Source organism: Mytilus galloprovincialis, chromosome 6, assembly GCF_965363235.1.
Source record: "Mytilus galloprovincialis chromosome 6, xbMytGall1.hap1.1, whole genome shotgun sequence".
Classification (NCBI taxonomy): Eukaryota; Metazoa; Mollusca; class Bivalvia; order Mytilida; family Mytilidae; genus Mytilus; species Mytilus galloprovincialis.
The window spans coordinates 20,915,703-20,943,625 of record NC_134843.1 but is presented as its reverse complement, the minus strand read 5'-3'; the positions used below and the strand labels follow the sequence as shown (position 1 = coordinate 20,943,625).

The 27,923-nt window shown below is 32.0% G+C and overlaps 1 protein-coding gene across 1 annotated transcript; it reads left to right on the top strand.

Annotated features, from left to right (window-relative positions):
• The first annotated feature begins 12 nt into the window (after positions 1-12).
• Positions 13-27,843, top strand: LOC143078533 (fibrocystin-L-like). The gene is made up of 20 exons (XM_076253395.1): positions 13-67; positions 1,533-1,632; positions 2,199-2,249; positions 3,430-3,506; positions 3,877-3,919; positions 5,256-5,428; positions 5,709-5,795; positions 6,255-6,535; positions 7,926-8,005; positions 9,721-10,007; positions 10,557-10,709; positions 11,302-11,474; positions 12,141-12,377; positions 13,088-13,215; positions 14,161-14,327; positions 14,764-15,015; positions 16,249-16,403; positions 21,126-21,248; positions 24,128-24,233; positions 27,791-27,843. The coding sequence occupies exons 1-20, from the start codon at positions 46-48 to the stop codon at positions 27,841-27,843; spliced, it is 2,748 nt and encodes a 915-aa protein (XP_076109510.1). The 5' UTR covers positions 13-45.
• Positions 27,844-27,923: the final 80 nt, after the last annotated feature.

Genomic DNA, 27,923 nt, shown 5'->3' with positions numbered 1-27,923 from the left:
TTGTATTTTAAGTATACAATTTACAACACTCCAACAATAACAGAGATGCAACAGTCAGCACCACCTGGTAAGTATACAATAAATGTCATGCACATGTACACATGTGGGTCAAATAGCATCTTAACCATAGATATATGTTTGAAATTACCTCTAATTTAATTTACAACGACCATACCATCATGACCAGTATCTTATTTGAGTTTAATAACTTATAAAAAATCTGAGAATGGAAATGGAGAATGTGTCAAAGAGACAACAACCAGACCAAAGATCAGAAAAGAGCCTAAGTCCACCACTGGGTTTTAAACACAGTTGTCAGCAAGAAAATGCTGCACCAGAAGGCCTGCTTCACCTGGCACCTTAACAAAAATGTGAACTCATTTTAAATAACAATAATATGCAGCCATGTGTCTCTTTAGAATTTATTTATTAATAAGTAGTTCTTATTACTTTTGCTCACATGACCATGATAATGTCATCATCAAAGTTATAGCCCTAACTGCTAACTGTGCCTAACCTTTCTTATATCAGTTGTATATTCAGGTTCTGATTTTTTTCTATATAAAAACAGTTTGTTGAAGAATCATACCTGCCAAGTTTTCAAAATGCCCATGGGGTTTTTGCGTTCAAGATGGCTGCCATGCTCATAAAAAACCTTCAAGGGGGCCTTCACATTCAGTGTAATGTTGTTTTTTGGCTTCTTCATACTTTTATAAGCCTCAATTCATTGTAGAATTAATTGTTTTGTTAAAATTGTGGACAAAATTGCTCTTTAAAAATTTCAATTTGGGAGCCTCCATGGGGGAAATCCCCCCCCCCCCCAAATAGTGACAGTTGGCAGGTATGAAGAATTTTAAAATTAACAAATCTTAAACATTTGTTAAATTCATTAGGGTTGGGGTCAGGATTTTTGACAGGGAAAATAATCCATTAAAGGTTATAATTTGGGACTATTTTATGCCAAAAAATCATGAGATATAGTTTTATGGGGCAATCAAAGAGGGGCCACCCTGGTTTCGTTACTGATGAAGCATGGTAATAACTTTAAGAATGGAAATAGGGAATGTGTTAAAGCTACAACAACACAACCAAAGAGCAGAATCCAGACCAAAGCGCACTAACAGGTCTTCCAACACTGCATGAAAATTATACCTGAAGGCTGGCTTTAGCTGTTCATTCAACAAAAAGTGTAAAAGTTTAAGGAAAATGATCGTCACACTAAACTAAGACACATATAAATTAACCAGAATTAGAAAAAAAACATACAAAGCTAACAAAGACCAGGGGATTCTGACTCGAAAATGTGGCAAGGTTTAACATGTTTTGTGAGATCTTAAACCTCCCCTATACCTCTGGACAGTACATACCTTATTCACTTGTTCACAATTCAGAGTTCAGTATTTTTGTCATTTTAATTTTCACTGAAATTCAGAATAGTCTTCATAAAATACACAAAAGTCAAATTTGTTCATTTTATTAACAATTAACATGATTTTTGGTACAACTTCTTAGGGATTATAATATGATTTCAGGTGAAGTTATTGAATTGAAAGGTAAAATCATGTCAGCAGTATATGGCAGTAACGTAATCAGTACAGCAATAACAAATAGTATCAGTGATCCTATACTAAGGTAAATACACCAACATTATTAATATTTAAACTGTATTTTAACAAAAATTGATAATTAATTTACTTGTGGGCTGTTTCATAAAGAGCAATGTAGTCCAGGGAAGGCCTAGTCATGTACTAGGCATGCTTTTCGTTTTGCTACAAATAAGGGATGCTTCAGATTGATGGGATACAATACCTAAGGAAATTGCGTTAACACTAATACCTTTCAGTAAAGATGGGGAGAGTAAAACTATTATTATTAAGTCCAAAGTTCAAGCTTTAGTGCATTTATAATTTTGATAAAGAAGCCTAAATCAGGGTTCATATGATGAACCTGTCCTGAATGAATGTCATATTTGCAACTGGACATTAAACACTAATCTATGTATCCATCCATTCATTATAAGAACAGATGTATTTGGCTGGGAAAAAGAGGGGGAATGAAACAAGAATTGAGGCTTTAGAGAAGTAAATATTGAGGTGCAATTGTTATAAATCTGTCGTAACTATGTGAAGTTCCCATTGTAATTTAGTTACATAAAATTAAAATGAATGTGTATTGATATTCTGTTTTTTTTTATTTAGAGTTTATGCTGCTTTCCAGTTGTGTGAATTAAAGATGCCAAATGATGTTTTGTAAGTAACCATGGAAACTGTTGTGCAGTATTTAGTATATAGATACTTTTCACTTTGGAAATATATATGTGGAATTAAATTGCTCAAATTATTATAAAGAAGTGACGCTAAGAGAAAAAAAAACATTTAGCAATCTGAGTAAACTTGGCCATTGGAGTTTTTTGTCCATATTGTAATCTGTGAGAAAGAATAAAAGTTTGTCTTTTTTTAAAAGATTTAATATTCTTGTATAATGATGACATTTTTCATTCTGTAAATGAAAAACAATGTTCAGAAAAAGGTTAAACACAATATTATGTCATTGAATTTTTAACAAAATTAGTAATTTGTGCTAATTTTTTACTGTCAAAGTATGAAACCAATTTAAATTGTTTTAGTTAAAAAACAGAGTAGACTTTTTCTAGATTAAAGTTGGATAATAAATGATTGAGTGTAAATGTAATTAAAATGTGTCCTATGTATAACCTAACTCACAGGTTTCATTGCACATGGAAAATGGACTTTAGATTTATCTAAACATTTAAATCTACCATGAGTACAGACAGCTTCAATAACGAGTTGAGAACATGAAGGTCAATGCAGGAAACAAAATATAAAGATACTTTAGATAAAATAAATGAATGCAGAATTCCAGATTATAAAGCAAACTGAGTGCATAAATTTATATTGCAATTGGTTTGTTCAATTTGCATGAGTCATTCGGTTTAGAGAAATTGGGATTTGCAAAAAGGTTTATCATCAGGAAAATTAATGTACATTCCAAAGTACTAAATAGAATAGTCTTGCTTTAAAATGTCAAAATATTTAAATTATAGATGTAAATATACACTTTGAGCTGACTTTTTCTAATCACAGTCAATTATTTTAATTCAAAAGCAAACACAAATTCAGCAACAATCTTTGGGTGACCTGGCATTCAGCGGTCTAAGGTTCATGTATTGCTTTTCTTTTTTTAAGCAACTAGTTTCAACAGGTGATCTAGACATGTAGGCAAAAGGTATAATTTTCATCCCACACGGCTTATAATAAAAATTTCATGGATAATTATATATAGTAAGCATACATCTTTGACCTATAATGGTTTACTTTACATATTGGGACTTGGATGGAGATTTGTCTCATTGGCATTGACATAACACATCTTCTTATATCTATTAATTTTATGCTTTAATTTCTACAGCTATGGTATAACATTAGATAATGATGGACTAGCTCAAACAGGCACCTTGAAATGTAAAATGACTGGAACCTTCATCGGTAAGTTGTATAGACAGAATAGGGCAACATTAGGGTAGCTGGGACAGGGTCACATCATACTAAGTTAGAGGATGATAAACCAGTTATAACAGGTACTGGTAGCTTCACTTATTTCATGACTGAATATTAACTGGGTATTAAAGACGAGCAGATTGTAGGGAATGGGGATTGGATATTAAAAGGCACTTCAATGGCTTTAATATACAGTTATACACCCTTATGTTTTGTCTCATATAGAACTGTACTAAAGCTTAACATTTGTATTGTTAATTTTATGGTTGCTGTTCTTATTCATCATATATATCAATTTACATGTTTTTGTTTCTTAACAACTCTCTCTATAACAAACAATTTTTGTTTTATATTTTAGGTAACAGTAATGCCAGTATTATAATTGATGGTCCTTACGGAAGGTAGGTACTGTCTGTTGCAATTAATGCCTTGTCACAATAGGCCATGTTAGCTGTATATCATCACTTTATGAAGAATATTAATGTTGTCAGAGTTGACAAAATTCCTTAGAAACAACTTCTAGCAAATTTGACTGCAGGGTTCCTTTTAAGCTTATCTCAATCGATGGATTTTTTTTATGAATTCAGTTGGTTTGGAATGCTGTAATTGTTAATGTGTATAGATTGACTAAAACAAGCTTTAATTTCTGTGAATTTTGGTCATGCAGGAGGTTTTTTAAAGCTTCCTATGTGTTATGTATTTTGCTCATTGTTGATGGATGTACAGTTCCCTATAGTTGATATATCCCCATCCACCAGTCTCTTGTGGAAATTTGTCTCATGTCAAATAACCACATCTCCTTATTTATATAAAGTTGCTTTGAGATTTGAAAAGATAGATATTTTAAGATCCCTTTCAAAATTATGATCATGATGATTGGGCAATAGTAATGCTTGTCAACAGAGCATCTGACTTACTGTCTGAAGTGGGTACCATCAAATTTTAAGAAATAATATTTTCTTTTTAAGACTATGTTCCAATGTATTTATATGAATTATAAATTGGACCAATTTTGGTTTTATTTGGTACATGTATGTTGTATTTAAAGCAAAAAGTTTTAAGAAAAGAGAATTTTGTAAGCAATGCTAGTTGTTTAGAAAAAAATACTCAAAATCAAGCCTCAATAGAACTTTTAAATTTTAATAACAGTACAGTGGTATTGCTTCTTAACTGCTTCATTTAGTCAATATTATGATTTATTCCATATTGGTATTATTTCAGTAGGTTTCTCTATACGAATTGGATTTTGAATAAAAAAGCATATTCACCTGGGAAAGTGTTATTCACCGCGCTTAACGTCACACGCTTTTACATACAACGTTATGGTAAAATGTTTCATGTAAAATTTGTTTTGGTATATGTTTGTGATTAAATACATTTTCTTCTCTCGGAATATGGAATAAAACAATTACTGTCTTTTGTTTCGGTAAATATGGGGTTTAATTGACTTTTGAAAAACTGATATTCACTTCGGCCGTCGGCCTCAGTGAATATTAGTTTTTCAAAAGTCAATAAAATCGCATATTTACCTCATCAAAAGACAGTAATTGTATAACATTTGTGAGATCAGATGTCTTATCTGTAGTTTTTACTGTCACTAATTACTACTCGCTTTATTATCATACAATTTATTTTAAAAATATTCTACAAATACAAATAATGTTTATAAAATGGGAATTGTTTGTATGATGTTTCGACACCAGATATTCTATCTTATACTCTAGTATATTTTTACAGAACATTACCAGACCTTGATCTGCTTCGTGTATCAGGTAATGGTGATATTTACATGATCCAGACTTACGCTGAGGTAACTGGTATATCTCCACCTTTAGGGAGTACGGAAGGAGGACTCAGATTAACTGTTACAGGGAACAACTTTGATACAAATGTTAAAGTTACAATTGGAGGTAGGTTTTTGTTGAATATTTTAAATGTAAATGGATACTTTAGATAATATATTCTAGAATTGCTGAAAATTTTCCAAGTGTTACCTGTTAGATGCAAATGTAGAGAATTTTTTTTTTTTCTTTTGTCACATTCAAACACAAAATACCTAAAGGGACATTTTATTAACATCTGCCTTTCATAATTTCTGAATGAAAGTATGTAACTTGTGTCTATCATCTTTTTGAAAATAAAACCCTTGTAAGTCATTTTAGTCTTCTACAATTATGCTTATATTTGTAGATACAATGTGTGAAATAGAAGGGGAGGTTACTCCTTCAAGCTTTGTGTGTGTAACAGCAAAACAATCTTCATCCTCAGCTTATTTTGGTAAGAACCTATAACATGATATATTTTTGTTTTGAAATTTTTAGTTTTATTTTATTCACTCTATCATTACCATGATTTGATAGGTGGAATTTTCTACATTAACATTTTGATCTCTTTTTAATATTTGGTGAAGTTTATAAATAAGTCTTTTAATAATTTGTATGAATCTGATTCAATGATTTATGGAAAAAATATTTTACTACAATGACATGATTATTAAAAAAAAAAAAAATATGTATTGAAAAAAATTAAAAATAGATTAATTAACTTTCTTTGTCCTTTGGTTATAATGGGTAGTTGGCAATCATACCACAATTCCTTACTTTTATATACAAAAAATGAAATTGATGCATACATGTCTGAATATGATTTCTGACATTTCTTCACATTCAGTATTTGAGAACAAAAGTGATGTAACAGTATCTCTGGAGCCTCAAATTTATTGATATTTTTTTAAAGGGAATCGAGGACTAATTTGGGAAAGATGGAATGAAACGACCTCCACTTTTGCTAATTTGGAAACCACTATAGCAGGATTAACTGGATCAGAGCCTGATTATAGTACTAGTCAAATTGATGATTTCTTTTTTGAGGATGTGGGAAACAGTTTTGTATCCAGAGTGAAGGGATTTTTTGTACCTCCTTCAAATGGAGAGTACACATTTCATATCCTTGGAAATGGAGGAGCCAGACTTTATTTGACTACAAATGCTGGAGACACACAAAATCCTGCATTAAAGGTTAATAGATGTAAGAAGATGTGGTATGAGTGCCAATGAGACAATCTCCATCCAAGTCACAATGTGTAAAAAGTGAGAGGCCTCAAAGAGCGAGGAGCCTTGGCATACACTGTACGGCGCTCTATAAAAGGTCCCAAAATGACTAGTGTAAAATAGTTCAACAAGAAAACCAACGGTCTAATCTATGTGTGAAAGTAGTAATGTCCTTAACCGTCAGGCGTCAAATGGTAAATTTTTTGGTTAAAATTTTACCTCAATTCTTCAAAATCTCCTTATCGTGTTTTGTCAGAGGTCTCAACTAATTATCATTACTGATTTTTTTTCACAAGATTCATCAAAATCAGTCGATTTTTTATTGTCTAAAAGAAAGTGTATATTTTATTGCCATCCACCAAAAATTACCGTTAACATCATTTGGCAAGAGTTTTTAGCTCACCTGGCCCAGAGGGCCAAGTGAGCTTTTCTCATCACTTGGCGTCTGCCGTCGTCCTGCATCGTTAACTTTTACAAAAATTTTAATTCTCCTCTGAAACTTACCAGGCCAAATTTAACCAAACTTGGCCACAATCATCATTGGGGTATCTAGCTTGAAAAATGTGTCTGGTGACCGGGCCAACCAACCTAGATGGCCACCATGGCTAAAAATAGAACATAGGGGTAAAATGTAAATTTTGGCTTATAAATCTGAAACCAAAGCATTTAGAGCAAATCTGACTAGAGGGTTAAATTGTTTATTTAGTGAATACCTATCTGCCCTGAAATTTTCAGATGAATTGGACAACCGTTTTTTGGGTTGTTGCCCTCCAATTGGTAATTTTTGCCGTTTTTGGTTATTATCTTGAATACTATTATAGATAAAGATAAACTGTAAACAGCAATAATGTTCAGCAAAGTAAGATCTACAAATAGGTAATCATGACCAAAATGGTCGGTTGACCCCTAAAGGAGTTATTGCCCTTTATAGTCAATTTTTAACAATTTTCATTGATTTGGTAAATTTTTGTAAATTTTTACAAAATAATTACCTCTGTTACTAATGGGCAAAGTTCATTATAGATAGGGATAATTGTAAGTAGCAAGAACATTCAGTAAAGTAAGAACTTCAAACACATCACCATCACCAAAACACAATTTTGTCATGAATCCATCTGTGTCCTTTGTTTAATATGCACATAGACCAAGGTGAGCAACACAGGCTCTTAACAGCCTCTTGTTACCAATATTTATTGTGAAGATAACCCCATTCAATCTTCAAAGCAACAATGAGAAACACTTCAAAACTACACCAATAAACGTCAACCACTGAACAACAGGTTCCTGACTTAGGACAGGTGCAAACAAATGCAGCAGGTTTAAATATTTTAACAAGCACTTATTTTTTGTTTTCCAGGTTGAGGTAGTAACCAGTTCCAGCAGTACTGCAAATTATAGAAACTCAGCTAACAGCTTTCAATTGACTAAAGGAACGCCGTAAGTTACACTTTTTTGTGTTTTACTGAGGATTCATTTATTTTCTTGGGTGCTAATTTTCTTGGACACGAAAATTATTAATTTGTTTATACATTGGAATTCATGGTCCATGGATTACCTAGAAAATACCTGAAAATTGGTATCCAACGAATAATTAGGAATCCAACGAATAATTAGGTATCCAACGAATAATTAGGAATCCACAGTAGTTGTGAATGCCTTTCATTTTCCGTCAATTGCTACGAACATTAGGGATGTACCATGAAAACATAAATGGGACACATGGATGGCATGCTGTAAGGAATTGATTTATTTTAATATATTAATGAATGTCTTTTTAGCTCACCTGACCTGAAAGGTCAAGTGAGCTTTCTCATCACTTAGCGTCCGGCGTCTGGCGTTTGTCCTCCATAAACTTTTACAAAAATCTTCTCCTCTGAAACTACTGGGCCAAATTTAACCAAACTTGGCCACAATCATCCTTGAGGTATCTAGTTTAAAAAATGTGTCCGATGACCTGGCCATCAAACCAAGATGGTCGCCATGGCTAAAAATAGAACACAGGGGTAAAATGTATATTTTGGCTTATATCTTTAAAACCAAAGCATTTAGAGCAAATCTGACAGGTATAAAATTGTTGATCAGGTCGAGATCTATCTGCCCTGAAATTTTCAGACGAATCGGACAACCTGTTGTTAGGTTGCTGCCCCTGAATTGGTAATTTTAACGAAACTTTGCAGTTTTTGGTTATTATCTTGAATACTATTACAGATAGATATAAACTGTAAACAGCAATAATGTTCAACAAAATAAGACCTACAAATAAATCAACATTACCAAAATTGTCAGTCAATCCCTTAAGGAGTTATTGTCCTTTATAGTCAATTTTAAAAACTTTTTCGTCATTTTTTGTACCTTGTACAAAAATCTTCTTCTCTGAAACTACTGGGCCAAATTTAAATAACTTGGCCACAATCATAATTGTGGTATATAGTTTTAAAAAATGTGTCCGATGACTCCACCTACCAATCAAAATGGCCGACATGGCTAAACTTAGAACATAGTGGTAAAATGCAGTTTTTGCTTTATATCTTTGAAACTAAGACACTAGGTCAAATCTTTTAAGATTTAAATGTCCATCAGAATAAGATCTATCCCCTCACAAATTTTCAGATGAATCCTACAACCCGTTGTTTGGTTGCTGCCCTAAAATTGGTAATTTTAAGAAAATTTTGCAGTTTTTGGTTATTATCTTGAATACTATTATAGATAGAGATAAACTGTAACAGCAATAATGTTCAGCAAAGTAAGATCTACAAATAAGTCATACATAACCAAAATTGTCAGAAAACCCCTTAAGGAGTTATTGTCCTTTATAGTCAATATTGAACAACTTTTCGTCATTTTTGTAACTTGTACAAAAATCTTCTTTTCTAAAACTATGGGCCAAATTTAACCAAACTTGGCCACAATCATTACTAGGGTATCTATTTTAAAAAAGTGTCTAATGACCCCTCCTACCAACCAAGATGGCCGACATCAGTAAATACAGTAACAGGTGAGCGACACAGGCTCTTGAGAGCCTCTAGTTTTGGTTAATTCACAAACATTTGTACCAATAAACAAATAATTTTGTGATTTCCACTGAATGCTGTAATTTTGTACTCGCATGAATTTATAATAACCTGAAATTCTATTGTTAACTTTTTTTTCAGTTATTATATAGAAGCAATTCACCAAGTAACTTCAGGATCAGCCAAATTACAGGTTGCAGCTCGGTTTTTAAACACAGAGTTATTAAACACCCAAACTGGTTTTGCAAAACAGGAAAGAGTTAGATTGAAATTTGGATCAACTGTAGTAAAAGCAGTTCAGACCATGACCATCTCAGGATTCTCTTCCATGAACCAAACTAATGCTGTCTACCAAGTACAGGTGACAGAACAAAGTGGTGGCTTTACTGATGCTACATACCAGCTCTGTATATATGGCTCATGTACAGGTGAGTAATGCTACATACCAGCTCTGTATATATGGCTCATGTACAGGTGAGTTAATATATTGACTGATTTGTATTAAATGCCACTTTCAGCACGGTAGGCTATTTTGTAGGGACCAGTTTTTATTTTTATTGAAGTCAGAGAAAACTCATGATAAACCTTTTGTAGGAATAGTTATCAAAGGTACCAGGATTATAATTTAGTACACCAAACGTGAGTTTCGTCTACATAAGACTCATCAGTGACGCTCATTTCAAATTATCAATAAAACTGACAATCATTGTCAATTTAATCATTGGAGTCAAATACACACAAAATTATTCACTTTTTATGGATTTTTTTTATAAATTTGATCCATAAATATTTCATTTCAAAATTCAGGAAGCAAACAATAAGAAACCCTTTCACATCAAGATTGTTAATTTATAAAAACTTATTGAATATATGAATTTTTTTTTTCTTTAGTTTAACATGATCAAAGAAACAATTTGAGCTTGAAATTGCACATTTATGGAACATAGAAATTCATTTTAGTATATATTATTTTTCAGAACCCTTGACAACTTCAGCTGACAATACAGAAGTTGAGGCTTCTATGAATGATCTTGCTTTCTTAGAGACATCTGAATCCTTCACTGTAACAGCTACACCGACCAATCCACAACCAGGGACTCTACTAACAATTACCTTCAACTCAGAACGAGGTATTCTCATTTATAAATGTTGATCATGTTGATTGAATGATCATTACTCTAATTATGAAACAATATATAAAAACTTCTTTATAATATTTTAACACTGAACAAGGTAACACAATTTATCCTTATCCTATTGGTGCACACGTTTGGTTAAATTTACTATTGAAATTTATGTCTATGTATATTAAAACTGATCAGTTGATTGGAGATTTTTTTTAGCCACATCAACATAAAAAAGCTGTATAATTGTACTGACCACAAGGTTGTTTAATATAACATGACAATCTATTTTATGATTTATTTTAAAGTCATAAGTCATTGAAAATATTGGGGGGATTATTCTCTCTAGATTTGCCTTACATTTAACAGTTTATTTCTTTCAAAAACTATGGAAAAAAAAAATAACAAGGATTTTCAAAGATGGCATTCTAAAACATATGTAATCAGATAATGGAAAGAAAAGTTGGGGAAAATTATTATTGGCACCACATGGTTAAAACCAGAGAATTCTGATTATCTGTAAATAAGAATAAAAAACAAGAAGATCCAACATCCTTTTAAAAGCACTAACTGTTTTGTACAAAATACATTTTTGTAGGAGGACTTGGTGGAATTCAAATCATGACAACGCCAGGCAGTATTGGTGAAACCCTGGCAGCAACTGGTAGCCAGACCACTTCAGGAAGCCCTAGTGGTGATTTCCTGGCTGTATTACATACTGGTTTAACTGTTCCCTCTCCTCTAATTAGTCCGACTGCTTCAGCTCAACAGGTGAGTATTCCATCAATCTATGACTTAAAACATTCATAGTTTGTGTAGATTGTTTGGATTATTTAAAACTGAAACAGAGATACATAAGCTTCCATTACAGGTGGGACCTATTTAAGTATGGGCAGCTTCAGATCATCTTTTTACATATACCTTAACTTGCATGATAGCTCTCATTTGGTTTTGTGTGTTTGTTCTAATATGTAGTCACGTAAATTATTTTCAGGTACATATGATATAAAATTATTTCAACTAACAAAAGACCCAATCAAGTACCAAGTTGGAGAGCATTGATGACCCAAACTTTCAAAAGGTTTTGTCAAATATGAGCCATATGAACAATAATAACTGTAAAAGTAAAAATGTCAGCCATGTAGTTGAGAAGAAAAATAAAGAAACTGAAGAAGGCCATTGGCCGAAACGTCTTTAAAATTGGTTTAATACTACAATAATGTTAAGTATGTTCCCTATTGAAATTTAAAAAAAAACAACAATTAACTGATATATTGATATCAGGACTCATCTTATACATAGCTTTTCATCAGGTTTTTTTGGTAGTCATTCCTATTTGACTGTTGTGGAATAAAAAAGTAAAGAAAAATATGGCAATATAAATTAACCATTTTTTTTTTTTTTAATTATCAATATTTATGAAAGTATATATTTTAGGTGGAAACTGCACTAAGTATTATGTATGGAACCAGATGTTCCAAAAAACTGAAAAATCCAGAAGGAAAAAGTCGACATTATACTTTTGAAACATCCATACCTACTGGTTTTGGTGGACTGATGACCAATAAAGTGGAACCATTTTGTGGACAAAAGGTTGTAAGAAACCCAGGCTATCTTTTTAGAGATATGGTGGTGGCTAGTAAAGGACTATTCTTAACAACCAGTGTATTTTTGGTAGGTTTTCTTCAGCCTTAAAACATTTTTTTATAAAACCTTTTTTGTTTTTTTTATATCTATCCTTATTTTTGTTGGAGAACTTTTCTCTGGTTGATTTGGTCTAAGATAGATACTACACTGTTTTAATATACAAATGTAGTAAGAGTAAAATAATTGTATTTTATGAAATGCGTTTTAGCAATGTTTTCAGATTTATAATAATTACCAGTAAATACTGTTAACAATGTTTTTATGATTGTTAAATTTACAACATCGACATATATATATATATATGTGTTGCAACAACAAAAAGTTTTGTTTTAGATTTTGATCTCTTCATTTGTGTGCAACATTTATTGATATCAAACTAATAAAACTCACATTTATGAAGATTTTCAAAATGGAAATAATGAATGCACACAATAACTTCTGAATTTACAGTAGTTTCATCAGATATTGGTAGGATGACATCATCAAAGTCACTTATTTTGTAGAATTTCAGAAGGTTTTACAAAATGTTCAGACCTGTTACTAATTTGGAAAGTGTCTGTTATAAAATGCAAGAATCATCTTCTTATATGTTGTAAAAAATATGTTGTATGATATATTCTCTGTCTATAAAAAAACACATTAAAAGTTACTTATCCTCACCAGAGTTTAACTATCTAGGGGTGTCAGTGTTGTAAGAGGGCATTTAAAACTATGCACTTTAAAATTACTAATTTCAGGTCTGCTTTGCTTACCGTGGAAATGAAATTCAGAGCAGAATTCGTCTATCCTACACTTACCAGAATGATATGTTGGAGTACATATACACTTATTATGATGTACCTGTTACGTTTAATACAGACGAAGGGTAGGTGACATTCGGCATAAGTTAGGCCAATATTAGGGTAAGGTAGTTGACCAATTGAGTTGCTTCATTAACTCAAGTTGTTTCTCTTAAAAACCTGATTTTTTTTAACTGCAATTATAAAGTTGTGAAAAGTATTTAAGAAAATACATGTATGTTAAAATTAAAAATTGTTTCAGTTATAAAAGGTTTTTGACTAATGAAGTCATTAGTGTGTCATAAATGTAGGTGAATGTGTGAATGCCTGACCTTTTGCATAGTTTGTGTAAGTTTTCTGAAAAATTGAAATTGGTTCCACCTCTTATGATTAAACTGTTGCAACTTGTACAACATTTGGAGTAGAAATAATATTGTATAAGGCTGAAGGTTTATTCAGATAGATTTTTACATAACAATAATATACACTTGAAATAATATCTAGGAGTCAGAAACAAGCAAAGTTGCTTTCACAAACCTTTCAAAAAGAAAAACCCAGTTAAATTCAGTTTTATAAAAAAAAGTTTGTTGGTGCATATTATTTCTTAAACTAATTTCAGTAGTAAGTATATCATATATGTCTGTTTTGTTAAAAAAGAAAAACTTTTTTTTGGCAAAATTAACCAGTCTTGACAGAAACTCCCTACTCTGACCAGTTCCGGCGGGAGGACCTGACCCAACAATTGGTTGCAGGGTTGACCAGTTGACCTGACCTGACAAATGGTTGCAGGCTAATCATGTAAACTCTACATTGTAAACTTAATAATTTCAACTACTCTAAAAATGTTGAGGGAAATAGATAGAAGTGTAACAAAGTTGTTTTACATACTTGTTCATAGTGTGCTTTTCTACTGGTGAATTATTGAATTTATAACTTTGATATCAACCAATTGTTTTCATGATGCAATTGCATAATCAGAATATAACAATTGTGCAATAAGATTGATTTTATATTCCCTATTTTGTTAACAGATGGCACCTTCACTGCTTAGACATGAAAGCTGCACTAAGTCAACGACAACCAGCTGCTCTTAAATTCTATGTTAAAGAAATCAGAGTGTTTAAACAGGGTATTGTCCAGGAATTCTTTATTGATGATGTGTATATTGGAAGGAAAGCTCCTGTTGATGATTTAGATAGTAAGTTGGAATTATTTCTTTCTAACAGTTAGCTAATAATAAGTTTGATTGTATTTAATCATTTGATAATAACTATAAAGGTTTTGCTTTCATTTAGGATGTGACTTGTTTGACACTAATGGTGGATAGTTACCTCATTGGCAAACTCCTGATTTTTATATGAAAAAATTATACAATTATAAATTTTAAAGTTTATTATATTACATGTATTAGCCATGAAGTTGTTCTTTATTACAGTTTTACTTTTTTGCTATTCAACTTTTTTCATGCTTTTGTAAAACAGTATTTGTATATAAAAGCCACACCTTCCATTGAATAAGTATCTAATTTTCAGGGATCCTGTCCCGACCACCACTTCCAATTAGTTCACATGTATATAAGTAAAAAAATTTAAATCACACTTTCACTATTGCATACTTTTCTTTCTATTTTTCAGAAGTAAATGATTATAGAATTTTACCATCAAAACCAAACAATGCCTTGATGAAATCAGTATCTGTTATTTCACCTTCAATTGGTGTTTATGAAATAACATTTACACCCCATGATTGTGGCTACGATTTCCCTGCACTAACACCAGTTACTCCCCTTGTTACTGATGGCCAGGTGGCAGTTTCCAGGACAACAGAGGCATCACCACCCTTGACAGGGACATATAATGTTGAATTTAACGGTGAAACTGTATCAGGTAACTGTAACTAACATAAGAGACATGATCTATAAGGGAGCTACCATTTGATTTTTATGGGGGGGGGGCTAGGATGAAATTTGAAAAAAATAGGCAGGACAGGAGTTTTGAGTAAAAAAAAGGGCAGGATGAGACACTTGCAAAAAAAAAGTCAGGATAACAATTTAGGTAAAAAAAAATCAGGATAAACTAAAAAAAAAAAGGCAGGACCAAACAGAGTGAAAAATAAAAAGGCAGGACAGAGATTACAGCTAAAAAAAAAATGCAGGACAAAATTTTTCATCCTAGCCCCCCTATAAAAATCAAATGGTAGCTCCCTAAAGTGAAAGATCAATGACACAATATAATATCTAAATCTTAAAAATTGTCATAAAATGTTTTAGGCAGTTATTACAATTTACCGTTTTTGTCCAGTCTACTATTTTCCATCTTTTAACTATTGTATTAATTTAGTATTTTAATTTATACAGAGAAAGAACTCAATCTGATAGAGTTGTGCCAATAAAAATCATGAGTTTCTTTAAACTCCCTTTTTGTAATTTTTTATATAAATTAAACAGGATTTTTCTCAATATCGCAAAAATTATAATCGCATTTTAGTCCAAAAGGAGAAAATTGCAAAAACAAATGCACGCATTAATTTTAAAATTCATACTATTTTTTCTGGTTTTCACCAAATCTCATTAATTATTTTGTTTATAGTCACATACAAGTGCAAAAAACTGTTTTTCTAATGAGACAGTTCCTAGATTTATTTAAGTTGACATGGTTGATAATTTTGTACTTATTTACTCTGATAAGTTATAATTTGGATTCATTTATTTTCCTGGATACCAATTTTTGTGGATTGAGGAAAACAAGGCCGTACGGTACCGGTAGTGACTTATAGTTGTTAATGTCTGTGTCATTTTGGTCTTTTGTGGATAGTTTTCTCATTGGCAATCATACCACATCTTCTTTTTCATATTGACACTTTTGTGTATATTTAATTTTGTGGTTTTGGTAAAATCTGCATACAAGCCAATTGAAAATTTCTGATTCGTTGAAAATTTAAATTCGTGGTAAAATGTACCCACGAAATCCACGAAAAATTGGTATCCAACAAATATTAAAAAATCCACAGTAGGTCACATGTTTTTGTGAAATAAACAACCTGTCTCTGAAACCTTTTTTTGTTGTCAATTATGTTTTGAAAGCCTTTTTAACCTATTGATAATATTGAACATTTTTCAGGTATTGACTACAGTCTAGAAAATGAATTGTTAGCAGATGAACTGGAAACTATGCCAGGAATTGGTAATCTAGGCGTTAAACGTTCAGGAGACTGTGCTAACTTTCAATATGACATCACATTTCTGTCCCGTCCTGGAGATGTCCCACCTTTGAATGTAAGTAGAAATTCAAGATGTCAATAAAATCAGGAAACTGGGTGTTCAACGCTCAGGGGACTTTGCTAAATTTCATTTAGTCATCACATTTCTGTCTCGTCCTGGAGATGTCCCACCTCTGAATGTAAGTAGCAATTCAGGAGTCAGTAAAATCAGGAAATCTGGACGTTCAACCCTCAGGAGACTCAGGGGACTGTGCTAACTTTCAATATGATATCCCATTTCTGTCCCTTCCTTGAAATGGTCCACCTCTGAAGCAAGTACAAGACTAAGTTCAGTAAATCAGGAAATCAGGACATTCAAGGCTCAGTTGGTGCTAACTTTCATTTAGTCATCACATTTCTGTCCCATCCTTGAGATGTTCCACATTAGAACAATCTAATCCTGTCAACATCGTGTTTATAGTGTATCTATATATATAAAGTCTATACCTTTCTGTTTACATCGTTCACATCGTATACATCGCGATGTTGACAATATTGTGTCAACATCGTGTTTATATTGTATATATAGTGTCTACACGTTGCTGTTTACATCGTTCACATCATATACATCGTAATGTTAACAATATAGTGTCAACATCTTGTTGTTGTTGTATATACATTGTACATTTTTTTTCGTTCTTTTTTTTAAAATAAGTTAACATGGTTAAGCAGTTAGTTATTTAGTTAAAATTGTTTTCTATATTTTCATGTCGGCGTCTTTTATTGTTAACTATGCCATATAAACTTTGCTCAATGTTAAAGGCCATACGGTTATCTATAGATGTGCAAGTTAGTATGTATGTACTGGAAATTTTACTTATTTGCAATCATTCCACTTCTTTTTTAGCTCACCTGGCCCGAAGGGCCAAGTGAGCTATTCCCATCACTTTGCGTCCGGCGTCCGTCGTCCGTCGTCCGGCGTCCGTCGTCCGTCGTCCGTCGTCGTCGTCCGTCGTCGTTAACTTTTACAAAAATCTTCTCCTCTGAAACTACTGGACCAAATCAAACCAAACTTGGCCACAATCATCATTGGGGTATCTAGTTTAAAAAATGTGTGGCGTGACCCGGTCAACCAACCAAGATGGCCGCCACGGCTAAAAATAGAACATAGGGGTAAAATGCAGTTTTTGGCTTATAACTCAAAAACCAAAGCATTTAGAGCAAATCTGACATGGGGTAAAAATGTTTATCAGGCCAAGATCTATCTGCCCTGAAATTTTCAGATGAATCGGTCAATCGGTTGTTGGGTTGCTGCCCCTGAATTGGTAATTTTGAGGAAATTTTGCTGTTTTTGGTTATTATCTTGAATATTATTATAGATAGAGATAAACTGTTTACAGCAATAATGTTCAGCAAAGTAAGATCTACAAATAAGTCAACATGACCAAAATGGTCAGTTGACCCGTTTAGGAGTTATTGCCCTTTATAGTCAATTTTTAACCATTTTTCGTAAATTAAAGTAATCTTTTACAAAAATCTTCTCCTCTGAAACTACTGGGCCAAATTAATTCAAACTTGGCCACAATCATCTTTGGGGTATCTAGTTTAAAAAATGTGTGGCGTGACCTGGTCAACCAACCAAGATGGCCGCCACCGCTAAAAATAGAACATAGGGGTAAAATGCAGTTTTTGGCTTATAACTCAAAAACCAAAGCATTTTGAGGAAATCTGACATGGGAATATAAATGTTTATCAGGTCAAGATCTATCTGCCCTGAAATTTTCAGATGAATCGGTCAATCGGTTGTTGGGTTGCTGCCCCTGAATTGGTAATTTTGAGGAAATTTTGCTGTTTTTTGTTATTATCTTGAATATTATTATAGATAGAGATAAATTGTAAACAGCAATAATGTTCAGCAAAGTAAGATCTACAAATAAGTCAGCATGACCAAAATGGTCAGTTGACCCCTTTAGGAGTTATTGCCCTTTATAGTCAATCTTTAACCATTTTTCATAAATCTAAGTAATCTTTTACAAAATCTCCACTGAAACTACTAGGCCACAATCATCTTTGGAGTATCTAGTTTGAAAAATGTGTCCGATGACCTGGCCATTCAACCAAGATGGCCGCCACGGCTAAAAATAGAACATAGGGGTAAAATGCAGTTTCTGGCTTATAACTATGAAACCAAAGCATCTAGAGCAAATCTGACAAGAAGTTAAATTGTTAATCAAGTCAATATCTATCTGCCCTGAATTTTTCAGATGAATTGGACAACTGGTTGTTGGGTTGCTGCCCTCCAATTGGTAATTTTTAAAGAAATTTTGCCGTTTTTGGTTATCTTGAATACTATTATAGATAGCGATAAACTGTAAACAGCAATAATGTTCAGCAAAGTAAGATCTACAAATAAGTCAACATGACCTAAATGGTCAATTGACCCCTTAAGGAGTTATTGCCCTTTATAGTCAATTTTTAACAATTTTCATTAATTTGGTAAATTTATGTAAATTTTTACCAAATATAGTTCTCTGTTACTAATGGGCAAAGTTCATTATAGATATAATTGTAAGAAGCAAAATCGTTCAGTAAAGTAAGAACTTCAAACACATCACCATCACCAAAATACAATTTTGTCATGAATCCATTTGTGTCCTTTGTTTAATATGCACATAGACCAAGGTGAGCGACACAGGCTCTTTAGAGCCTCTAGTTTATTAATACCTTTCTGTTTAAATTGTTCACATAACAATGCTAACAGTATTGTGTCAAAATCGTGTTTATATTTTATATTGAGTCTATGGTACGTATATAAACGTTAAACTAACTGCATTTGTTTGCACCTGTCCTTAGTCAGGAATCTGTCGTTCAGTAGTTGTCGTTTGTTGAATTGTTCATACGTGTTTCTGGTTTCATGTTTTTTTTACATTAGACCTTTATTTGTCCTGTTCAAATAGTTTTACACTAGTGTTTTTTTGTGCCTTTCATAGCTTGCTACTCGATAAAAACCAAAACTCTGTATTAATGTCAAACCTATAGGGGTATACTTATAAAAGATGTAACTTAAATAATAAGTTGTCTCATTTGAACTTATACCGCATCTTCTTATATGTATACATCGCTATGTTAATGATGTCAACGATGTAAACAATATATAAGAGTTCAAACAATGTTAACAAAGTTGACTAGATATCGGTTTAATATTGTGTACATCGCAATGTTAACAATGTCAACGATGTAAACAATATATAAGAGTTTAAACAATGTCAATGATGTTCACACGAAATCGTTTTAACCTTGTAAACATCAGGATGTTAACGATGTCAACGATGTAAACAATATATAAAAGTTCAAACAATGTCAACAATGTTGACACGACATCGTGTTTACATTGTATACATCGCAATGTTAACGATGTCAACGGGGTTAACAATATATAAGGGGTCAAACAATGTAAACGATGTTGACACGACATCGTGTTAACATTGTAAACATCGCGATGTTAACGATGTCAACGATGTAAACAATATATAAGAGTTCAAACAGTGTCAACGATGTTGACACGACATCGTGTTTACATTGTATACATCGCAATGTTAATGATGTCAACGATGTAAACAATATATAAGGGTTCAAACAATGTAAACGATGTTGACACAACATCATTTTAACATTGTATACATCGCGATGTCAACCATGTATACATTATATAAGGGTTCAAACAATGTAAACAATGTTGACACTATATCGTGTTAACATTGTAGATATCGCGATGTCGACAGTATTCAATAAACATCCTTCACTGGACATGAATGGATGTTTCAGCTCTGAATGTGAGTACCAATTCAGAATGTCAATAATTTAGAAAAAAAAATCAGGACATTTAATAATTTTAATGCTTAGGGGACTTTTATATGTCCTTACATTTCTGTCCTGTCCAACATTTCAGAAACCTTAGTAATGTAACAGATACAGATAATCTAATAATAATACCTTTTCAATTTTCAATATCATATCACATATGCCTTCTTATTTGTCCTTCTTTATAGTATTTGTTATGCCCCACCTAGTGGCATTAGGTTTTCTGGTCGTGCATCTGTTTATCCATTTGTTCATCCATCCCTTCATTCCTCCGTTTATTCATTCGTTCGTCTGTCCCACTTAAGGTTAAAGTTTTTGATCGAGGTAGTTTTGAATGATGAAGTTGAAGTCCAATCAACTTGCAACTTAGCACACATGTTCCCTATGATATGATCATTTGTAATTTTTAATGCCAAATTAGAGTTTTGACCCCAATTTCACTGTCCACTTGACATAGAAAATGATAGTGCGAGTGAGGCATCCATGAACTATGGATATATTCTTGTACAGTCTGTTATTGTCACACAGGATACTTAGATACTTAATGTCCTCAGAATTCCAATATTAAGGAAAATTTTGCTTAAATAATCAAGAAAATGTTCTGTTTCAAAATTGTAACTGATAATGCAATCTTTCCGAGGAAATGCTAATGTGACACTACATGTTTCCAAATATTTTCAGACCTTTGATTGGTCTTGAAAATGGGAAGTGTTTTTAATTTACTAAACTAGACAAACCAAAGGAGACTTATAATTGAATGCCTTCTAAAGATCTGATCTTTATTACGAGACCAACTATTTAATGATTATTTGATAACCTGAAACTATTTTTGATTATTTGATTATCTAGTTTAAAAAAATAATTAATGATTATGTGATACTGTGATTACTTGGACACCACCATGTGGGGCCTCATTTTTATTCTGTTATAACTTCAGATTGATGGTAGTGATATAAATGGAGTTGGTGTTGTAGTTACCTCACAGAATATAGAAGATGGTGGATTGTGGTTTGGTCCAATTTTTGGAGAGTTTCTAAGAACATTCCATGTAAAACCGCAGGTTTGTATGACTGTGTTATAAAACTTTGTCTGTGTGTATGTCCTTCCATTGGTCATGTGAATGTAAGATGGTATAATGTGAAGCATAATTTAATTGGTGTAACGGTTATATAACTGTAGCCAATTGTCTGTCAGTCTATCAGTGGGGACTCCAATTATCATTTTCACATGTGATCAGCATAGAAATACCATTCTTGAATATTTATTATGCTGTTATGTCAGGATTGGGGAAACTATAAGAAATGTCACCAGAATGCCACATCCTTTTTCATGAGGGGGGTAAGGGGTACTGATTCTGAAATCCTGGGCTTAAAAACATGAAATCCTGAGGTCCCAAATTTAAAGAAATTTAAATCCTGACATACCGAAATTCCATAAAAGAATTCCTGATCACGAATAATCAATCCCGAAATCCCAAGTTTTTCAAACCACCCAATCCAAGAGTCCCAATAAAGATCCAACATCCTCCCACCATTTCCTTACAATCACTCATGAAATTATGAAACAGCTTATATTTGCTAAAGTATAAGAATAGAGTGGATTTTTTTTCTTTGGATCTTTTCAGGTGTCTGTGGTTTCTTATGATGTCCCATCCCTAGTTTTTTCTTTCTATCTTTTCAGGAGTCTGTTGTTGTCAATGATACCACATATATAGTTTTTGTGGAGCCTTCAACTTTTGTTGAAAAAGAGAGACATAGCAATCCTTCATTCTGTTGGTGTTATTGTCCACAAATATTCACTCTGTGGTTAAAGTTTTTGAAATTTTAATAACTTATACTAGCCTGGATTTCTACCAAACTTGGACAGAAACGTTTTTATGATCATAAGATAGTATCCAAAAGTAAATAAAAAAAAAATCTTTTTTTTTGTATTTTACTTATAAATGGACTTAGCTTTTCTGCCAGGAAACATTACATTCACTCTGTGGCTAAAGTTTTTAAGATTTTAAAAAACTTTCTTAAACTATCCTGGATTGGTACCAAACTTTGACACAAGCTTGTTTATGATCATAAGATAGTATCCAGAAGTAAAATTTTTTTTTTAAATACCCATTTTTCCTATATTTTACTTATGAATGGACTTAGTTTTTCTGCTTGGAAACATTACATTCATTTTGTGGTTAAAGTTTTTATAAGTCTAATAACTTTTTTTTAACTATCCTTAATTTGTATCAAACTTTGACAGAAGCTTGTTTATCAAGTTTATGATCAGAAGCTAGTATCTGGAAGGTTATTTGATAAAATTAGTTACTGTTTTTCCGTATTTTACTTATTAATAGACTTAGTTTTTGTTCCAGTTATTAACATTACATACAGTCTGCTGTTAAAGATTTTTATGGTGACTTGAGTAACACCGGTATCACTCAGATTAAAATTCTACCTTGACAGGTAAGTTTGTATTTAGCCTATAAAATACTTATTTAGCCTTGAGAATTGAAAGGTCAGTTTATCCCATTCATACAATAGAAGTTTACCTATGAGGGTCTGAATGGGGTTTACAGAATAGAGAATTCATGTTATAGCAACAAATAAATAGAGAATAGAGAAAATGAACAACAAAATAAAGAATAGAAAATAATTTAATGCGGTGCAAAAGTCTAAAGAATAACTGTGCAAAATAAAAAGGTAACTTAGGTAACTGTAATGCGATACTGATAATATAATGATCAATGTACAGAATTAATAAATAATCTTGTAACAGAAAGACTAAATAGAAAAATCATTTTCATGAGAATTTTACAGAATGAGAGTTATTTTTAAGGCTATTAAAAGAAAAATGCCCTAAAAATTTAAAGAATACAGATATTAAAAAAACCCATGCAGGTCCTCATGTCATTTACATTGTCAAAATATAAGACACATCTAGTCAAACAGGTTTTAAACTAAACATCTAGTCAAACTGGTTTAGTATAACTGACTGTTTCTTGCCCTATATGTCTATTTCACAGTGACCTTATGTGTTTGTGCTTATGAGTACATTGCAGTCATATTAATGATTTTCTGTTGGGACATGACCTACATTGTTAACATGCAAAACAGCAGCTTGAGATATCAACTGATATTAGTATAATAAATTAATATTTTGAATTATATATCCTGGTTGATGATGTTTTTTTTGGGACAAAGATGTTTTCTTCATTCTTGTTCACATTATGATATTTTAACCTTCAATGCACATTTAAAGATAGAAAAAATTTCAGCTCTCATTTAAAATATTTTGCAACTAAATAATAATCTGTCGGATTTGATTTAAACAAAAAACAAGACAGTGTTATAGATAATCTGCAAGCATAGTCTATTTCTATAAAGTCAAGCAGATAGTTTTTTGTTATATCTGAAAAAAAACTACCATGTAAAGAAATATGCAATTAAAAGGCTGAAAATAACCCCAAAAATTCAACATTAACTAATTTTTAACAATTAAATCAAGATGCACGAAGTTTTAAGTATTGGTCAGAATATAGGGTTCTTTTGTACTTTAACAATATCACAATAACAATAAAGTGACCTAACTTTTGGACAAGGTAAATGGCATGAAGCCAAATTAATCAACTTCTATTGTATGAATGGGATAAACTGACCTTTCAATTCTCAAGGCTAAATAAGTATTTTATAGGCTAAATACAAACTTACCTGTCAAGGTAGAATTGTAATCTGAGTGATACTGGTGTTACTCAAGTCACCATAAGCATTAATTAGATTCATATCCTGGATTTTTTCCACACTTGGACAGAAGCTTCTAACAATCAAAAGATAGTATAGAGAGGAATATTTATATTTTTTTTTCTTTTTTTCTCATTTTTTTTTAGCCTGCAATTAAAAGTAGACGAGACACTGGGTTCCGCAGAATCCTTACAATTTTTTCTTTCTATCTTTTCAGGTGTCTGTTGTTGTTAATGATATCCCGTCCCTATGTGACGGTGACTGTACATTTGAGTGGTCATCAACAAGTACACCTTCATTAACTCAAAGTAGTCCCTTTTCAGGTAAGGAATTGATTTGCTATTTATCTTCATGTAATTTGAAAATTGTAATTATGTTATCAGTTTTTCAATTATTATCACATTAAACATTTCAGACCCATGAAATATTTTGGCCAGTGAAGTTCAGAAATAAGCCATGAGTAGTTTTAAATGGTATACATGGTATAAAGAATTAACTTTAATCAGCCAAAGACTTTATGGATGAAACAAAGCACAATGTACTGTTATTTCAGATTGTTTTGATAGAATACCATCAGTATACAAGTCCCCTCATACTCAAATAATAAAAAATGGACTTTTAAATTTGTTAGGACTATTTTGTTTGGAGTTTTTTTTTTTAAACTCAGTATCACTCAAAATTTTTTAGAATTTATTGTAACTGAAATAAATCATAATACTAGAAAACATGATGTACTATGATTTTTCAGAGAGACACAAGTTTTCAGGTAGAGATTTGTGTGTTTTTGTTCTTTGTGTTCTTTCCTGAAGTATATATAATTAGAAAACTCATTTTTACTTGATTAAAATAGAAGATAATATTTATTCATTATATATATATAGTTCACAATAATGGGATCAGCCATCATACATTGTTTGCTAAAAGTACCTCAGCTTAAGCTACTTTGTCAATTTTGGTACCACTATACTGAACAGTGGTGTTGAATTATTCGAGTTTTGAGCTTTCTGGTGGGTAGCTGTCTCCATATGTTTGGTCAAGTTATTAGGGCCACCATAGTCCGCTTTGCATGAAGTGTAGTAAGCATGGTCTTGACCCTTGGCACTGGATTTGCACCATTTGAAATCAGATCTCGAGGCAGAGTTGAATTTGGTTCGATACTTGGTCTTCTTTAATTTGCTGCTGGGGTATTTAGTTATAACATACAGTTTGTATTTTGTGAAATTATAACATTTTAGAATTGTCCAAGACAAACATACTTATATAGGTATTTCATTGGCTTAGAAAGAAAACAAGCCATACATATCATATTGCAGTTGATTTCATTTGTCTTTGAGGTTCAGTTACTGTTCCATGTTTACAACAGCATCAAATTAAAGTCGTCGTTTATTCATACAACTTAATCCATTGTCAGTATTTCACTTTTAATCATCCAGGTGTGTGTCTTAAAGGTAGCCAGTTGATCCCCAGGTAATTGCCAATCATCTTTTATTCTTGTATTATATAGTCTAATCCTAAACACCTTCATTGATTACTAGACACTATAACTTATTTACCTTTTGACACAAAATAAATAATAGGAAATGGTGACTTAGAACTGTTTTTCTTGGACTTTTCCCATATTCATTTCGAGTTTCTCAGACTTTATATTTGTCTATATCAATTTTACAGACAAAAAAATTTCAAGATTGACATTTTCACGAAGCCAAGATTTCAAATTTTAACGGGAGGGACTGAAGAGGGTCTGAAAAAGGGGGATATTTTGACTCCCGCTGGAAGAATCACATATATGCATTATTGTATTTCAGATTGATTATTTTTGTAGTCTGTTTCAAGCAAAATAATTAGTTTAAAATATAAAACTTTGAATTCAGAAGGAAACAAAATTGATTTTCTGTTAATTTATAGACAATTCTTGATTGTTAAACTTAGTTCAATCATGTTTTGAAACTTACAACAACAAAAAATCCAGGGAGGGGGGGTAGGGGATATTTAACATGGTTACATTTATCAATAGCAAGTTTAGTTCTAAAAATTTCTCATTCTTCACCAAAATAGAGTTATAGTGCTAAAATCTGTGTAATGTAAGAATAGAGAATGTTTCACGCTTGAAATACAAGATTGCCTAGATTATTTTTGGAAAATCAAAAAACTTATTGTTAAAATTTGAAGATAGGGGTTTAAGTACAGTTACTGGAACTTTTTTTTTGTACATAACGATTGAAGTTTGACAGACAGGTTTACAGTTATAGAACATGTTGTTGTAATTGTTGTGTATGCTATGCTTTATCAATATCCTTGTGATTGTTGTTACTTTATGTTATGTAAATACCTACTTTAAAAACCTAGTTACACATGATTAAGTATACAGACTTAGATAATGTTTAATTATGGCCCTGTTCCAAAGAAGGAGAATCACTGGTCTTTTTGTCTGTTCCATGAAATATTCGTCACATTTCTCAGAAACTGAAAATGTGAGCTGACTGACATTTTGTAGTGTAAAAGGAGGGGGTCGGTGACAACACCTCCCGGGATGTGTAGTGGCCAGTACTTCTTCCCTATTTAACCATCTGGATACCTGATATTGGATTATGGATTAACAACAGACAATTAATCAAATGAAACTATATTTTATTCACAAATTTACAATAAAATTATAAATGCATTAATCAAAGATAAACAAGAGTCAGAAAACTTTCCCAAATGAAGTTCAAAAATAATGTGACGGTACCCAAATTGCACATATTTTGACAGTTTTTTCACCTACGTTGTTTACTGATCAAGAAAAAGATGTCCATACTGGGTTTATTTTGTAGCCCTATCCTTCTTTATTGTATAGGTACACCAATTTGATTTTTAATCCATATTGAGTCATAAAAAATGGGTTTGAATCAACCTCCAAACTATCCATGATTCTGTAATGAGGAGTACCCAAATTGCATCCATGCTTAAATTCACATCGTCAAAAGTCTAATAACTTTAAATCTTCAAATATTTTAAACAATTGGATATTAGTCCGTGCTTACTCTTCATATTTTACGAAATGGATACTTATAATATATTGTATTTGCTAATTTTAAAAAGATGACGTTTTGATGACGTCGCATGGTGACGTTTTTGTACATTTTGCTTTTTCAGTAAGCAGTCCATCTGTTGATAAAGACTGTGAACCTTTTATGTATATCTAAACATGTTTACCTATGTTGAAAGAAGTGCATAGTATCAAATCATAAAAAAAAATTTGTTTAGTCTCTAGTCTTTGCTATTTTTTTCTTAATAGGTGCAATTTGGGTACTCTTACGTTAGAGTTATTTCAAATGTAAAATGAAAATAAAGTGTTCCCAGAGTTAGTCTTAAATAAAGTGCAAGGCCGACTCCAACTGAATATCAATTAAAATCCTAAACTTGTCATTAATCAGGATGACTTTAAACAATAAGGTATGAAAGAAAACTTGATGTGTCTGTCTGTGTCCTTTTGATCTCTTGTGGACAGTTGTCTCATTGGCAATCATACCACATAAGTAAATGAATATTCTTAAAACATTATAAAAACACCAAAAGTTAAATAATAAAACAGTAAAATTAACAATCCTTACTTGTATCTTACTATGTTTAAATCAAATTTAACTTAAAATAAACATTTAAATACTAAATACTTAATCTGTCCAACTTAAGGGGAATTAACCTAGGCACATTTATTACATTAGCAAGCATCATATGAGCATGCTTTCTGTGTGATGCTAAGTCTGTTTTGTTTTGGTTTTCCCTTTTTGATTTTTGTTTCACCTGAGACAAAAGTCTCAGCATGCAAGACATAGGTATTACTATACGGCGGCAGCAATGTAAACTATTTGTCATGTTTGTAGAAAGCTTTATTTTTCAGAAGGTAGTAGATCTGGATACTTCATATCTTGTATACAGATACCTTATGCTTGAATATTCCATATGTCAGATGTCCATTGTCCTTGGCCTCATTTTCATAGTTCAGCCACTGCTTGAGGAAAAGATTGAATTTT